The 18,094-nt window shown below is 39.4% G+C and overlaps 1 protein-coding gene across 2 annotated transcripts in view; it reads left to right on the forward strand.

Annotated features, from left to right (window-relative positions):
• The window catches only part of PTN (pleiotrophin), a 93,661-nt gene that overhangs the window by 59,549 nt on the left and 16,018 nt on the right, over positions 1 to 18,094 (forward strand). For both annotated transcript variants that reach the window (XM_089917352.1, XM_089917351.1), the window contains exons 2-4: positions 12,497 to 12,612; positions 13,500 to 13,673; positions 16,083 to 16,244. In XM_089917352.1, coding sequence (XP_089773478.1) covers positions 12,498 to 12,612; positions 13,500 to 13,673; positions 16,083 to 16,244 — 451 coding nt within the window. In that variant the 5' untranslated portion in view covers position 12,497. The remainder of the gene's footprint in view (positions 1 to 12,496; positions 12,613 to 13,499; positions 13,674 to 16,082; positions 16,245 to 18,094) is intronic.

Here is an 18,094-nt window from a genome sequence, read left to right on the forward strand (position 1 = left end):
AATTTTATTATATATAAACCCATTTGGTATTATGCCTTCTAGATTAATAGATACTTTTTCTAATTATGAAATGTCTCTATTTTGTTAATTCTTCCTGACTTGAAGTCTACACTGACTATTACTACTATAGCCACACTAGCTTTTTTATGATGACTGGTTTTGTGGAATAACTTTTCCCATCCTTTAACTTTTAACTTAAATATATATATATATATATATATTTAAAGTGTGTCTTTTGTAGATAGCATGCAGTTCAGTATTGCTTGTTTCTTTAGTTTGACAATCTGTGTTTTTTGATTAATACATTTCGTCTATTTGTATTTAATGCAATCATTCATATGCGTAGGTTTACACATACTTTCTTGCTATCTCTTTTTATCCCATTTGTTCCTTGTTCCTTTGTCTCTCCTTTCTGATTATTTTAGGTTAATCAAACCTTATTTTAAGTTTCCTACTTTAATTTTTCTACTCTTTTCAGTTGTAACTCTGAATTATTTCTTTTAATGGTTGCTCTAGGAATTGACATATGTATCTTTGACATATAACTTCCTATTCAAAATGAACATTACACCACTTTATGTAAAAAATCCTTAAAACAGTAAAATTCTTGCCTCCTTTATCAAAAATAAGGTGACCATATGTGCATGGGTTTATCTGTGGGCTTTCTATCCTGTTCCATTGATCTATATCTCTGTTTTTGTGCCAGTACCATACTGTCTTGATTATTGTAGCTTTGGAGTATAGTCGGAAGTCAGGGAGTCTGATTACTCCAGCTCTGTTTTTCTTTCTAAAGATTGCTTTGGCTATTCGGGGTCTTTTGTGTTTCCATACAAATTGTGAAATTTTTTGTTCTAGCTCTGTGAAAAATGCCATTGGTAGTTTGATAGGGATTGCACTGAATCTGTAGATTGCTTGGGGTAGTCGAGTCATTTTCACAATATTGATTCTTCCAATCCAAGAACATGGTATATCTCTCCATCTGTTTGTGTTATCTTTAATTTCTTTCATCAGTGTCATATTTTTCTGCATACAGGTCTTTAGTCTCCTTAGGTAGGTTTATTCCTAGATACTTTATTCTTTTTGTTGCAATGGTAAATGGGAGTGTTTTCTTGATTTCACTTTCAGATTTTCATCATTAGTGTACAGGAATGCCAGAGATTTCTGTGCATTAATTTTGTATCCTGCTACTTTACAAAATTCATTGATTAGCTCTAGTAGTTTTCTGGTAGCGTCTTTAGGATTCTCTACATATAGTATCATGTGATCTGCAAACAGTAACAGCATTACTTCTTCTTTTCTGATTTGGATTCCTTTTATTTCTTTTTCTTCTCTGATTGCTGTGGCTAAAACTTCCAAAACTATGTTGAATAAGAGTGGTGAGAGTGGGCAACCTTGTCTTGTTCCTGATGTTGGTGAAAATGGTTTCAGTTTTTCACCATTGAGAACAATGTTGGCTGTGGGTTTATCATATATAGCCTTCATTATGTTGAGGTAAGTTCCCTCTATGCCTACTTTCTGGAGGGTTTTTATCATAAATGGGTGTTGAATTTTGTCAAAAGCTTTTTCTGCATCTATTGAGATGATCATATGGTTTTGATCCTTCAATTTGTTGATATGGTGTATCACATTGATTGATTTACATATATTGTAGAATCCTTGCATTCCTGGGATAAACCCCACTTGATCACTGTGTATGATCCTTTTAATGTGCTGCTGGATTCTGTTTGCTAGTATTTTGTTGAGGATTTTTGCATCTATGTTCATCAGTGATATTGGCCTGTAGTTTTCATTTTTTGTAGCATCTTTGTCTGGTTTTGGTATCAGGGTGATGGTGGCTTCGTAGAATGAGTTTGGGAGTGTTCCTCCCTCTGATATATTTTGGAAGAGTTTGAGAAGGAGGGGTGTTTTCTCTTCTCTAAGATAGATATTTACCTGTGAATCCATCTGGCCCTGGGCTTTTGTTTGTTGAAAGATTTTTAGTCACAGTTTCAATGTTAATGCTTGTGGTTGGTCTCTTTATATTTCCTATTTCTTCCTGGTTTAGTCTTGGAAGCTTGTGCTTTTCTAAGAATTTGTGCATTTTTTCCAGGTTGTCCATTTTAGTGGCATATAGTTGCTTGTAGTAATCTCTCATGATCCTTTGTATTTCTGCAGTGTCAGTTGTTACTTCTCCTTTTTCATTTCTAATTCTATTGATTTGAGTCTTCTCCCTTTTTTTCTTGATGAATCTAGCTAATGGTTTGTCAATTTGTTTATCTTCTCAAAGAACCAGCTTTTAGCTTTATTGATCTTTGCTATTGTTTTCTTCACTTTTTTCTAATGAATTCTGATCTGATCTTTATGATTTCTTTCCTTCTGCTAACTTTGGGGTCTTTTTATTCTTCCTTCTGTAATTGCTTTAGGTGTAAGGTTAGGTTGTTTATTTTAGATGTTTCTTGTTTCTTGAGGTAGGATTGTATTGCTAAAAACTTCCCTCTTAGAACTCCTTTTGATGCATCCCATAGGTTTTGGGTCATCGTGTTTTCCTTGTCACTTGTTTCTAGGTATTTTTTTATTTCCTCTTTGATATCTACAGTGATCTCTTGGTTATTAAGTAGTGTATTGTTTTGTTTTTTTTTTTATTTTTTTTTACGGTACGCGGGCCTCTCACTGTTGTGGTCTCTCCCATTGCGGAGCACAGGCTCCGGATGCGCAGGCTCAGCGGCCATGGCTCACGGGCCTAGCCGCTCCACGGCATGTGGGATCTTCCCAGACCGGGACACGAACCCATGTGCCCTGCATCGGCAGGTGGACTCTCAACCACTGCGCCACCAGGGAAGCCTGTGTTTGTATTTTTTACAGATTTTTTCCTGTAATTGATATCTAGTCTCATAGCGTTGGGGTCATAAATGATACTTGATATCATTACAATTTTCTTATATTTACCAAGGCTTGATTTGTGACCCAAGATACGATCTATCCTGGAGAATGTTCTATGAGCACTTGAGAAGAAAGTGTATTCTGTTGTTTTTGAATGGAATGTCCTATAGATATCAGTGAAGTCTATCTTGTTTAATGTATCATTGAAATCTTGTGTTTCCTTATTTATTTTCATTTTGAATGATCTGTCCATTGGTGAAAGTGGGGTGTTAACATCCCCTACTATGATTGTGTTACTGTTGATTTCCCCTTTTATGGCTGTTAGCATTTGCCTTGTGTATTGAGGTGCTCCTATATTGGGTGCATAAATATTTACAGTTGTTCTATCATCTTCTTGGATTGATCCCTTGATCATTACGTAGTGTCCTTCTTTGTCTCTTGTAATAGTCTTTATTTTAAAGTCTATTTTGTCTGATATGAGAATTGTTACTTCAGCTTTCTTTTGAATTCCTTTTACATGGAATATCTTTTTCCATCCCCTCACTTTCAGTCTGTATGTGTCCCTAGGTCTGAAGTGGATCTCTTGTAGACAGCATATATATGAGTCTTGTTTTTGTATCCATTCAGCCAGTCTATGTCTTTTGGTTGGAGCATTTAATCCATTTACATTTAAGGTAATTATCGATATGTATGTTCATATTACCATTTTCTTAATTGTTTGGGTTTGTTACTGTAGGTCTTTTCCTTCTCTTGTGTTTCCTGCCAGACAAGTTCTTTTAGTATTTGTTGTAAAGCTTGTTTGGTGGTGCTGAATCCTCTTAACTTTTGCTTGTCTGCAAAAGTTTTAATTCTTCTTTGGAATCTGAATGAGATCCTTGCTGGGTAGAGTAATCTTGGTTGTAGGTTTTTCCCTTTCAACACTTTAAGTATGTCCTGCCACTCCCTTCTGGCTTACAGAGTTTCTGCTGAAAGATCAGCTGTTAACCTTATGGGTATTCCCTTGTATATTATTGGTTGTTTTTCCCTTGCTGCTTTTAATATCTTTTCTTTGTATTTATTTTTTGATCATTTGATTAATATGTGTCTTGACATGTTTCTCCTTGGATTTATCCTGTATGGGACTCTCTGTGCTTCCTGGACTTGATTCACTATTTCCTTTCCCATATTAGGGAAAATTTCAACTATAATCTCTTCAAATATTTTCTCAGTCCCTTTCTTTTTCTCTTCTTCTTCTGGGACCCCTATAATTCGAATGTTGGTGCGTTTAATGTTGCTCCAGAGGTCTCTGAGACTGTCTTCAATTCTTTTCATTCTTTTTTCTTTATTCTGCTCTGCAGTAGTTATTTCCACTATTTAATCTTCTAGGTCAGTTATCCATTCTTCTGCCTCAGTTATTCTGCTATTGATTCTTTCTAGAGAATTTTTAATTTCATTTATTGTGTTGTTCATCATTGTTTGTTTGCTCTGTAGTTCTTCTACGTCCTTGTTAAATGTTTCTTGAATTTTCTGCATTCTATTTCCAAGATTTTGGATCATCTTTACTATCATTACTCTGAATTCTTTTTCAGGTAGGCTGCCTATTTCCTCTTCATTTGTTTGTTCTGGTGGGTTTTTACCTTGTTCCTTCATCTGCTGTGTATTTCTCTGCCTTCTCATTTTGCTTAACTTACTGTGTTTGTGGTCTCTTTTTTGCAGTGTGCACGTTCGTAGTTCCCATTTATTTTTGGTGTCTGCCCCCAGCGTGTAAGGTTGGTTCAGTGGGTTTTGTAGGCTTCCTGGTGGAGGGGAGTAGTGCCTGTGTTCTGGTGGATGACGTTGGATCTTGTCTTTCTGGTGGGGAGGACCGTGTTCGGGTGTGTGTTTTGGGGTGTCTGTGAACTTAGTATGATTTTAGGCAGCCTCTCTGCTAATGGGTGGGGTTGTGCTCCTGTCTTGCTAGTTGTTTGGCATGGGGTGTCCAGCACTGGAGCTTGCTGGTCGTTGAGTGGAGCTGGGTCTTAGCATTGAGATGGAGATCTGTGGAAGAGGTTTTGCTGTTTGATATTACGTGGAGGTGGGAGGTCTCTGGTGGATCAATGTGCTGAACTCGCCTCTCCCACCTCAGAGGCACAGGCCTTACACCCAGCCGGAGCACCAAGACCCTGTCAGACACACGGTTCAGAAGAAAAGGGAGAAAAAAAGAAAGAAAGAAAGAAAGAAAAAAAGAAAATAAGTAAAATAAAGTTATTAGAATAAAAAGTAATTATTAAAAATTAAAAAGTAATAAAGAAAAAATAAAGAAAGAAGAGAGCAAGCAAATCAAAAAGTAAATCCACCAATGATAACAAGTGCTAAAAACTATACTAAAAAAAGGGAAAGAAAGAACCCTAGGCCAAATGGAGAAAGCAAAGCTATACAGACAAAATCACACACAGAAGCATACAGATACACACTCACAAAAAGAGAAAAAGGAAAAAAAAATATATATCGTTGCTCCCAAAGTCCACTTCCTTAATTCAGGATGATTCGTTGTCTATTCAGGTATTCCACAGATGCAGGTACATCACGTTGAGTGTGGAGCTTTAATCCTCTACTCCTGAGGCTGCTGGGAGAGATTTCCCTTTCTCTTCTTTGTTCGCACAGCTCCTAGGTTTCAGCTTTGGATTTGGCCCTGCCTCTGCGTGTAGGTCGCCGGAGGGCTCTGTTCTTCGCTCAGACAGGGCGGGGTTCAAGGAGCAGCTGATTCGGGGACTCGGGCTCACTCAGGCCACAGGGAGGGAGGGGTACGGAGTGCGGGGTGAGCCTGCGGCGGCAGAGGCCGGCGTGACGTTGCACCAGCCTGAGGCGCGCCGTGCGTTCTCCCGGGGGAGTTGTCCCGGGATCGCGGGACCCTGGCAGTGGCGGGCTGCACAGACTCCCCGGAAGGGGGGTGTGGAGAGTGACCTGTGCTCGCACACAGGCTTCTTGGTGGCGGCAGCAGCAGCCTTTGCGTCTCATGCCCGTCTCTGGGGTCCGCGCTGATAGCCGCGGCTCGCGCCCGTCTCTAGAGCTCCTTTAAGCGGCGCTCTGAATCCCCTCTCCTCGCGCACCAGGAAACAAAGAGGGGAAAAAAACCCTCTCGCCTCTTCGGCAGCTCCAGGTTTTTTCCCAGACTCCCTCCCGGCTAGCCGTGGAGCACTAACCCCTTCAGGCTGTGTTCACGCCGCCAACCCCAGTCCTCTCCCTGGGATCCGACCTCCAAAGCCTGAGCCTCAACTCCCAGCCCCGCCCGCTCCGGCGGGTGAGCAGACAAGCCTCTCGGGCTGGTGAGTGCCGGTCGGCAGCGGTCCTCTGTGCGGGAATCTCTCCGCTTTGCCCTCTGCACCCCTGTTGCTGCGCTCCCCTCTGTGGCTCCGAAGCTTCCTCCCCACCCGTCTCTGCCAGTGAAGGGGCTACCCAGTGTGTGGAAGCTTTTCCTCCTTCATGTTCCCTCCTAGAGGTGCAGGCCCCGTCCCTATTCTTTTGTCTCTGTTTTTTCTTTTTACTTTTGCCCAACCCAGGTACATGGGGGAGTTTCTTGCCTTTTGGGAAGTCTGAGGTCTTCTGCCAGCATTCACGAGGTGTTCTGTAGGAGCTGTTCCACATGTAGATGTATTTCTGATGTATTTGTGGGGAGGAAGGTGATCTCCGCGTCTTACTCCTCCGCCATCTTGAAGGTCTCCTCTCATTGTGATCTTTAAACAAACAACGAGCCTGCATGATAAAACTAAATTTTCTTACAGGAGGATACTGAGAGTAAAAGGGAGTGACAGCTTTGTCCACATCACAGATATAATAAGTGACGAAGCTTATATGGAAGAAATCTGGCTGACTCCAAAGGCTCTTCTCTTCCCACAGTATTAAAATTTTTGTTTTTAATGCCTTATGATTTTCTGAGATATTTTCCTCATATTTGTAATCATACTTGTTATACTGTGTTTGATCTTTGATAAGAGGACATAATCATGTCCAACTTTAATGTGAGGTATGGAATAGTTAGAATACACACTTGTAAAATTCCTATTTTTGCTACCACAAGCAAGGCATTTTGCATACTCAAATACATTCCATATTTACATCACCTACTTGAGACATTTTCCTATTTCTACCTTTTGAAAAAATACTGTTTTGTACCATCATATCCCCTACTGGGTAGATCTTGATATTGGCCAGACCAGTGACTTTTAAATACATTTTTCTTTCTTGACAAATGACAACTTACAAGGAAGCCACTAAGGAAAGTAGTTAAAGAGGAGCTGCTCCAGCTGAAGCTGAGATAAGGGTGGGAGCTATGGGCACAGAAGGGTGGCTTTCAACACACATTTTCAGGATCCTTTAACGCCTGGCAGCAGCCTTTGACTTCTTCCTGGAAACACTGGTGCTCTAAAAATCACTGCTTTAGCCCAACTTTATTTTTCTAATGAATATCAGAAGGGATTTTTAAATGTGTGTGTGTATGAACTTTTATTTTTTGAGTGTGAAGTTTTTGAGTCTTGGAGCTTATTCTTGACTCCAATCATAATACTTTGGTAATAAACACCCCAAAATGAACCAAAGTACATAGAACAGCCACAAAACTGATAAACAAAAATAAAAACAAAGCCAAAAGGGTAACAAATGTACTATATTAAAGATATCTGGATGGACTGTTGAGTATGGTGGCTGCCCCTCTGGTGGTAATTTAGGGTTTTAGTCACGTTTATACAACATGCAGCCTTTTCCTCCCTCCCTGACCTTCCCTTGTTTCACTTCTCCAGACCAGTTAATAACTCTGTCTATCTTCCTCCCTCAGAGCTCCCAGGATTCACTCATTTTATCTTTCTCCTTTTGAGGTCCACCCACTGTTACTTACTACTGTACACTCTATTCTAATCACATTCTGTCACTGAATGTATTATAAACATCATCTCCACATATTCACTTATTTGGTCCTTTCTGCCTGAATTTCTCTTCCTTCCCTCTTTTCTTTATTTAGAAGACTTCAACTATTAAAAAAAAAAAAAGATAAAATATACCCAGCCCTCTACCTCACTCAACCTTGCTAAGCAAAATTATCACTTGAGCCTATGTACTGAGCTAGCACTACGTGTATAAACTTTTAATGATGTTTACCATAGTGAATCATTTCTCTCCCTTTTCTCCCAGTTAGACAGAACTCCTTTAGGGGGAGGGCTGAATCATATTCTTTTATCATGTTCCCATGCCCAGCATACACCTGGCCCTTAGTAGGTGCTCTAAAAATCAGTGAATAGATGTCTAAAGAAGATGTCTTAAAATATCACATTTTTCCAGCAGGTGCCACCATGCCATGAAAATATTTCAGCCTTAAAGCTGCCTGTTTTTATTGAGTTGTACAAAATTAAGTGAATGTCCTTCTTTATCCATCTAATTGATAATGCACTTAGTTAAAATCAAAGATGGAACACTGTTGGACTCATTTCTGGGGTGTGAGTAGAGTGTACCTGAGGTCATCATGCCCACACGTGCTTGGGACACATTCTTTTCAAGGCTTGGTGTTTAAATAAGCTTAACAAGGTCAAAGTGAAGGTCTGATTTAGCAAAAGATTCCATTGTAAACATAATGGCTATTTATATGAGACTTTAGGAATCTAAGGCAATGACCAAACCATTTGGAAATAAATCAATATGAGGATTATGACTTGAAGAAGAGTTGGTGAAAATAAAGAAAAGTGACCTACAAAAAGGAAAAAAAATACTTTTTCACAGAAATTTAGGCAGGTAGATCACAAAATATCTAGAAAAGTCTGATGATGTGTAATATGTGATGAAGAAGCACTGCAAATCATTCACTGACCATTCCTGTATGTATGAAACTGCTTTAGATTCTGGTTGTTTTCAGCCCAATTTCTTCAGTGAATTTTATATCCCATGGTATAGACAAAGGGCTGAGACATCATTTTAGCATGAATATTAATTCCTCTGTTTGATACCATGTTTTGGCGATAATTTTTGCTGGCAAAAATTTTACTGAGTGGCAACTAAGTGCTGGGTCCCTATCCTAGGTACTTGAAATAAAGAGGACAGTAGAATAGTTTCACCACACAAGAGGCATAAAATGCAGTTGCAAAGTTAGATTTTTTTTTCATTTCATACACGTTAAATTACATCAACAGTTTCCCTAATTCTCAACATGGAGTCTCTTTACTTCAGCGAACTCCAAAGAAATACTGGGCATGAAGGTCCCTGAGTTTATTTTAACTTTTTAAGAAGTCAAAAGGCTGAACAAATTTGTATCCTTAGAAAGCTGAACAAATCTTTAGTTGGCATTAAATCATATCTCTGTCTCCTTTTTTGTTTTTTAAATTTTTTATCTTTTGATTTTAGATATTACACGGCTTAAAGTGTCATGAAGAAGTACTTCCTTTTAGTAAGTAATACGAGTGTAGGGGTGAATTAACTTTATTCAACAACTAATAATATATTTCTTGATATTCTGGGTTAGCTCTGTGTCTACATCTTGCATTTTCACAATAAACCTCTCAAGTTGTTATAATCAAACCCACTTTGTAGATGTCAAAACAGCGGTTCAAATGGTTGTGATTTGCCCAAGAACATTCCAAAAATTATATGGTGGAGCTGAAGTTTAAGCCAAAGCTTCTGCCTCAAATCCTATATTAGTCATTCCAAACAGATCACTAAGAGACAGATTCCAGCATTCTTGTTTTGTGTTTACACGAGATGTTAATCATCTTTAAAAATTCTAGATCCTATTAAAATGCTAAAGGAAAGAAGAGCTCTCTTTTCCTTTTCATCAGCGATTTCTCCATAGAAGTGACCAAGACTTAATAAATTAACACTTTTCCCCTGAGTTGGTTTCACAAACCAACTCAGGGGAAACTCTGAACTTCATACTTATTAGTGATTGAGATAACTCAACAATAATTTCCAGACAACAGACATCTAGGGTAGTCTTCAACTTAACCGTTAAACCCTATGAAATTAAATCTGTCAGAGCAAGCACAACACAAGATGGCAGTAGGAGGGGGTGAAAATAAGTAAATTATTCAAAAGAACTGAGCTGACTTAGCAAGGCTTATTCTGCCACCGTTTTATTTCCCTCCGTGTGAAAAATAAGTCATGATCCTGACCACTTCCTTAAGGTCAATGTTCTTGCCTCCATGCTCATCTAGCAACTGTTGGATAGCAGGCAGGGTTAAACCATATACAGATGCTTTTGCCTTTGTTTGATGCTAAGGACAAATAAACAATCAACTATGCGAATACTACAAGCAAGGGAAACTGTTATCTACACATGTTTAATTACCCAAGTTTTTACCGCGGTACCAAGGCACCAGCATGCTACTTGGGCTTTTGGATAATTTGAGTCATCTCTTTTCTAAACTCCCTTACTCTCTTCTTTTAAATAACCATTTTTTCATTTGCTCTACCCAAAAAAATCTTAAGCTATCAAAATAGAGGCTTAAACAGAATGGTAGGCAAAACAGGAGGGAAGGGAAAAGAGGTTGAGAAGATTCTCCAACTCACACCTATTGCTGATCACACACTTTACACGTTTTCCCTGTACACATGGAATTGCATGCATTTTTCTTTAGAACATCTAAAAGCTGAAATTAACCGCTTGCCCACTAATTAAGATGCCAAATTTTTCTGAATCAATAGGAGAGATAACATAGACTAGAGTGCACTCCGTTCTACCCACTCTCATCCCAATTCCTCTCTCCTTCCTTCCTCTCTGCTCCCGCTATAGTTAAGATCACTTGTTTAATAGACCATTCTATGACTCAAAAGAAATTTTTGGTCAGGAAATTCTGGCCCGTGTGGGATTTTTTTTTTCTTGAAATTAAGTGAATTTAACTTGATTGAGAGAAAGCTTTTTGGAAATAATTATAAAAGTAAGAACTTAGCAATGTCAAACTAGAAATGCTGAGGTTAAAATAGCCAGCAATAGCACCTTTCTATTAATAACTCTGTGTGTGTGTGTTATTTATGGAAGAGTTCTTTCTGTTTCTGCCAAGTGGCCATGTTTCCTCAGTGACATTTCTTTACAAGGCTCTGCAAGCATCTCTCCATTGCTTGGTCAGAAAGTTCTCTCAAGAGCTGTGCTTTCATGATGGAAATTTCTGAATTCTCATCTAATTCACAATCTAAATATTTCAGGTATTCAAAGGTAATTGTGAAACATAAAGGTGTATTCCAACTTGGAAAGAAATACATTAAAATTTTAAAGTTCTGAATTTAAAAGTTAACTTACCCTTTAAGAAAGTTCAGATGAAAAGTTTCTGCCACCAAAGTGGTTAGTCACTGACAGTATGTTCTTGGACAGCCTTTGGAGAAAACAACAGAAGACCTTCACCTTGGTTCACATTACACCTAATAATTGTAAATGACGCATGGCTAAGTGATATATGTATAGTAGTGTAGATGCACCAGGGTACTCAACTCTGAGAAGGCTTGCCAACCAGTACATCCAGATTGGCTTCTCATATAGTTCATGTCCAATGAGAGTCATAGGAAAAGTCTCAGCATCAGTAGGAACTCTTCTGTCTGACCATCAGTGAAGTATAGTTATAAAAATTTAGCGTTAAGAGGAAGAACAAAACACCTAATTTTAGATTTTAGAAAGTAATGGAGATGCTGAGTAGCTGTGTAGGATGTAAGATTCATTGAAAGGACCAAACGACCAACATACTAACTTTAACTGATAGATGAAACATGCTTCATCCATACAATGGAATCTAGAGTCATCAATTAAAAAAACACTAATAAGGGATAGCATTTCCAATGTCACAGAAAGGGGGAAAAATTCACGGACAAGGACATCATTTCATAGATGTGTTTGAATGAGGAAAAGCAAATTGCATAATAGGGTGATCTCAATCCCTTATATGTGTGACGTTTTATTGTTTACATTCATGAGAATGTAAAATTATCTAAACAAGCTATACAATCTATACTTCTGGAAGAAAAATTCTCAGAGTTAATGACCATATGTTATTACTGTCATTTTTATATGAAGTATAAAACACCATGAACATACCAGATAGAGATAAATGACTGCCAGGTGAGTTGCTGCGGCCAGTGAGATGGTGTAGCTTCAAGAAGTGGGCTGTCCTGGGGCTTGAACTGAGACTTCCCAAGTTTGCTTAGCAAGGCAATCATACTGCCACTAGGCTGTCGCAAATGACTTTAAGTTCTAAGGGAGTCTTCATAATGTTATCCTGGGATTTTTATTCATATCAAATGTGGAGAATTTCAAATGATGAGTAAGTGTAAGCTCTTCATTCCATCCTAGAATTTAGTGGATTTTCAGCACATGTGAGTTTAGAAGTGTTTTTGCTATAGATCAAAGGTGTGCTAGCTCTTCTTCTGTTTTGGGCTTTACTCTTCAGTGGACCAATGAATAATAGAACTATGATGATAAGATAATCATGATGATAGAAACGATAAAAAAAAAATCTGAGATGTTGGTCATTACTGATGCCTCTGAAGGTAACAGCAAACATATACTTGCACAGGTAATCCATTCATTGTGTCCATTCAGAGTATCCACGTGGGCTACAACACCATGGCTGTTTTTTGCGAATTGTCGGGAGTTATAAGGATGACTATAGTTACTTCGGTTGACACCACCTTCTTCTGTCTCTCTGTTTGTTCCTAGAATGCAGACTCAACAGTACCTGCAGCAGCGTCGGAAATTTGCAGCTGCCCTCCTGGCATTTATCTTCATTTTAGCAGCTGTGGATACTGCTGAAGCAGGAAAGAAAGAGAAACCAGGTAAGCAATACGGTTATGAACACAAAACTCTTCACTGATTCACAGCCATCTAATCCAACTACCTGATTTTTGTCTTTCCTCCTTCCCTCCCTCCCTCCTTTTCTTTCTTCCCCCCTTCCTTCCTTCCAAGTATTTAAAGGAACCTAAGTGACATCCCCTCTGATTCCACCCCACACTCTTAAGTCCTGAAGTATAGGCGGTGATCATTAACTATTGACTGAAATAATAATGATCATATTAACAGCTACAACATACAGAAAATTGACCAGCAATCAAGTGTTTTACTTATGTTGACACTCTTCCTCAAAAAGAGTCCTGCAAGCAAGTTTTTTCCTCCTATTTACAAAGGAGGAAACTGAACCTTAGAGAGGATAAAGCACCTTTTCTGTGTCACTCGCAATGTCATAAGGAGGCTGTGGAGCTGAGAGTCTATTACATCTGTGGTCCACCACATTTAATTTATGCTATTCCATCTATAAGACAGAGAAAGGAACATTGACATGCATTGAAATGGCTAATCTGACAACTGTTACTTCTCAAAGAATATTTTCTCATTTTTTAGGTTTAACTGACTTTGATCATCTTCTCTTTTTCAGAAATGTTTACTTCTAAAAGATGTCAGTAAATCACTTAGCACAGTCCCTGGCACATAGTAAGAGTTAAATGAATATTAGTTCTAGCTCCTTAGGTTTCTTTCTCCATTCTCTTGGTCATTGGTTGATTCAACCATTCAGCTAACACCTATCGAGTTCCTACTCTTTACTGGACACTGAAGATAGAGGTTAAAAGCACAACCATGCAATTATGGAGCTCAGGAATTAACTTGGTTATATCTAGCAGTTAAAGAGTTTTCTGGACGTTGATTGTTTTTCCTTCCGCCCTTTCAGAAAAGAAAGTGAAGAAGTCCGACTGTGGAGAATGGCAGTGGAGTGTGTGTGTGCCCACCAGTGGGGACTGTGGGCTGGGCACCCGGGAGGGCACCCGGACCGGAGCTGAGTGTAAACAAACCATGAAGACCCAGAGATGTAAGATCCCCTGCAACTGGAAAAAGCAATTTGGAGGTAAATCCCACCCCTTCTGTCCTATTGATTTAGTTGTCCACCCTGAGATAATTCTGTCATTCTTCCATCAGGCATCTTTTTGAGGTTGACTCTATTTATTATTTTAACAAGTTTATTTTATCAGATGCAAAATAACCAAGCATCTTGCCTAACCCCAGGTCCCTCATTTTCAATTCTACCAGAATTTGGGGCCAGACAGTTTTTTGTCCTGGAGGGAGGGCTGTCCTGTGCATTGTAGGATAATTAACTGCATCTCTGACTTCTACCCACTAGTTTCTTGTGGTGCTCCCCACCTCACCAACTGCACCAACTGAAAATATCTCCAGATATTGCTGCATGTTTCCTTTCGGTGGGCGTGTCAGAATAGTCCCTGACTGAGGCCACTGTCTTACCAAAATGGACAGAAAATATGCCCTTGATCCCTCCTAGCAGTGTTCTCTTTCCTTCTTCTATTTCTAGATTCCTTTGATCTTCCCTTCCTCTTTTCTTACTTATTCTCCTCCTCCTCCAGGTCTCTTTCTGTTACTTCCAGGCCCTCTCTCTCTTTTTTTTCCCTCCCCACTCTCCACACTGTTTCATAGATTTACTTACCAGATCCAGCAGGGCTACTATGAGCCACTTTTCACAGATTTTCTCTCACTGACTATTGCCAGTTTCATGCTGACCTCACCTCCTTATTTGAGAAGGAATCTTTCACACTTCCAACTTTAAACCCACCACTGAACACCCAAATTGCCTGTTTTTTCACATTCTAGATTCTTTGTCTTTCTCAGCCATAGTGGGACACAATGCCCCAAATATTCTCACTGGTTTACAGAAATGTGCTTTGGCCTATTGATCAATGGAGAAGGATAATGAATATACGCACTATATCTTTTTCATTCTCTACAACCTTTGGGGTTATAACTTTTTATGAATGGAGGTAAATTCTATAAAGGCATGGTGAAATTCAGGTACATTTGATCTTAAATTCTATATGGGTACCCTAAAGAACTACATGCAAAATGTCCTAAAAAGTGTGTCTTAAAGGTCTTATACCTCGAATATATAAAGAGCTCTCAAAACTAACAATCCAATTAGAAAGTGGGCAAAAGACATGAACAAACATTTTACTGAAGAGGATATATAGGTGGCAAATAAACACCTGAAAAGATGTTCACCATCTTTTCTCCATTAGGAAAATACAAATGAAAATATGTATTTCATAAAGAACTACATGCAAAATGTCCTAAAAAGTGTGTCTTAAAGGTCTTATACCTCGAATATATAAAGAGCTCTCAAAACTAACAATCCAATTAGAAAGTGGGCAAAAGACATGAACAAACATTTTACTGAAGAGGATATATAGGTGGCAAATAAACGCCTGAAAAGATGTTCACCATCTTTTCTCCATTAGGAAAATACAAATGAAAACCAAGAGACAACACTATATACTACACACCTATCAGAACGGCTAAAATTAGAAATAACATCAATTGCTAGCGAGGATGCAGAGAAACTAGATCACTCGTACATTGGCGATGGGAAGACAGAATAGTAGAGCCACACTGGCAAAGAGTTTGGCAGTTTTTCACAAAACTGAACTTGCGTTTGCCATACAATGCAGCGGTTTCACTCTTAGGCACTTATCCTAGAGAAGTGGAAATTTATGTTCTTATAAAAACCTACACATGAATGTATACAGCAGCTTTAGCGGCTACCAAAAGTTGGGAATGACCCAGATAATCTTTCAGCTGGTGAATGGTTAAACAAACTGGGGTACATCCATACCATGGAGGATTCCTCAACAAAGGAACAGACTATTGATTAATACAACTTGGATGGACCTTCAGGAAATTTTGCTGAGCAAAACAAGCCAGTCTCAAAAGATTACATACTGTATGATTCCGTTTATATATATATGACACAATTACACATATATATATATATATATGACACAATTACAGAGGTGGAGAACAGATTAGTAATTGCCAAGGGTTAAGGAGGTAGGAAAGGAAGAAGGAAACTAAGTTCTGACTGTAAAAGGATAACCCGAGGGACCCTTGTGTTAGAAGTTGTTTGAATACTAACGGTGGGGGCACTCACTCTTACCTACACATGTGATAAAGTCACAGAGGATTAAATGTGCACACGTACATATACACCAATGAGTGCAGGTGAAACTGGGGAAACCTAAATAACATCTATGGACTGTGTCCACATCAATTTCCTGGTGGCGCTATTGGACTATAGCTATGCAGGATATCACCACTGAGGGAAACTGGGTGCAGGGTATATGGGATCTCTCTGTATTATTTCTTGCATGTGAACCTACAATTACCTCACTACAAAAAGTTAACAAAAGTGTCTATTTTCATGGCACTTCAAGAGGAACTCACAGATTTCTGTTTGGTCCTACCCTGCCTCTAGCGGAGTGCAAATACCAGTTCCAGGCCTGGGGAGAATGTGACCTGAACACGGCCTTGAAGACCAGAACTGGAAGCCTGAAGCGAGCCCTCCACAACGCTGACTGTCAGAAGACAGTCACCATCTCCAAGCCCTGTGGCAAACTGACTAAGCCCAAACCTCAAGGTAGGTTCCTGCCTTTGAACCATAATTTTTTTTTTTTTTAAAAGAAGATGTTGGGGGTAGGACTTTATTAGTTAATTAATTTATTTTTGCTGTGTTGGGTCTTCGTTTCTGTGCGAGGGCTTTCTCTAGTTGTGGCAAGCAGGGGCCACTCTTCATCGCGGTGCGCGGGCCTCACTATCGTGGCCTCTCTTGTTGCGGAGCACAGGCTCCAGACGCGCAGGCTCAGTACTTGTGGCTCACGGGCCTAGTTGCTCCGCGGCATGTGGGATCCTCCCAGACCAGGGCTCGAACCTGTGTCCCCTGCATTGGCAGGCAGACTCTCAACCACTGCGCCACCAGGGAAGCCCCTGAACCATAATTTTAATCTGAGTGGATTGACGGACTCAGGCAGGATCTTCAGATGTGCAAACTCAAATTTTCCAGAAGGAAATCTTGGGTGAATTACCTTTAGAAAGGGACTGAGAAAGGCTCATATATTGAGCATCGTACAAGTACTTTTCAGCAGGCAACTGATGAATTCAAATTGAAGTCCTCCGCGCAGATGGGGGGGTAGGAACAGTCTCCTCGCACAAATAAACAACTTAGCAAAACAGGCCAATTAAGACAGCTGCATGGTGACTATATATTTCAAGCCCTAAATCAGGACTACATCCTGACAAGTATGGACAAACTTAGAAAGATCAAGAGGCTGAAAATTAAAAATCAAGTCTCTCCTAGATTATCAACATATATAGTTTTCATGAAATCAGTTAAATTATTTTATATTTTTCCTTTTTCTACCACATAACTTGATAGGTTCTGTATTTCTAATATTTTTTTCAGAGCCTTTATATTTGTTTAGTTAGATTAGCTTACCAACTACATTTATCATGGAATTTCAGAATTACGTAGAGCTATCTTTCTATCCATTCCCAGAAAGTCAGACTCTGCTCTCATGCTGGAGAAAGTAAACCAAACCAAATATCACGGCCATGGTTTCATACAAATAGAATCCCAGCGGAGGGAAGACAAAGAGGTGTTAAACTCTTTTATTTCATTGTCGTATGGGCTGAGTTATTTCCCCCAAAATTCAAATATTGAAGTCCTAACCCACAGCACCTCAGAATGTGACTGTATGTGGAGAGAGAGCCTTTAAAGAGGAGATCAGAGTTAAATGAAGTCATATGGGTGGGCCTATTCCAATATGACTGGCATATAAGAAGAGGAGATTAGGACACAGACGGACACACAAGGAAGACCATGTGAAGACACAGGGAGAAGACAGCCATCTACAAGCCAGTGAGCAAGGCCTCAGAAGAAATCAGCCCTGCTGACATCTCGATTTTGGACTTCTGGCCTCCAGAACTGTGAGAAAATCAATTTCTATTATTTAAGCCACGTACTCTTTGGTTCGGTGTATGGCAGCCCTAGCAAATGAATACAGTGGGCCTCAGTGAACTCTGCATTAAAATATCTCCTTGGCCTTTGCTCATTTTTGATTCTAAAATGGACCTGAAAATTCATACGGGCTAGATTAATTATAAGGAGAAACTCAGAAAAATGAAATCTATAATAAATGAATATAAGAATATCCCCAGAAACTGGGGAGGATTGGCTGACTTGCCACTGATGGTCAGGAAGGACCCCTTTCACAGGCCTCACTCTTTTAGCCTCTGATGAGGTGGTCCATAGAAATGGTTACCTCCCACTTCAGGATGGCTAGAAGCAGGGTGGACCTGCAGGTGAATGTCTAGGATTCAGGCTGCTCTTTCCAGAGCAGGGAAGCCTCTGCTGACTGTAGTGCATATCTGGAAGGCATGACGTGGGGCTAGGGTCAGGGCACTGAGTTCGTGTGCCAACTGTACAAATGT

The sequence above is a fragment of the Delphinapterus leucas genome, chromosome 9, assembly GCF_059928025.1.
Source record: "Delphinapterus leucas isolate spDelLeu-1000000601 "Yukka" chromosome 9, BTC_Dleu_Yukka2, whole genome shotgun sequence".
Classification (NCBI taxonomy): Eukaryota; Metazoa; Chordata; class Mammalia; order Artiodactyla; family Monodontidae; genus Delphinapterus; species Delphinapterus leucas.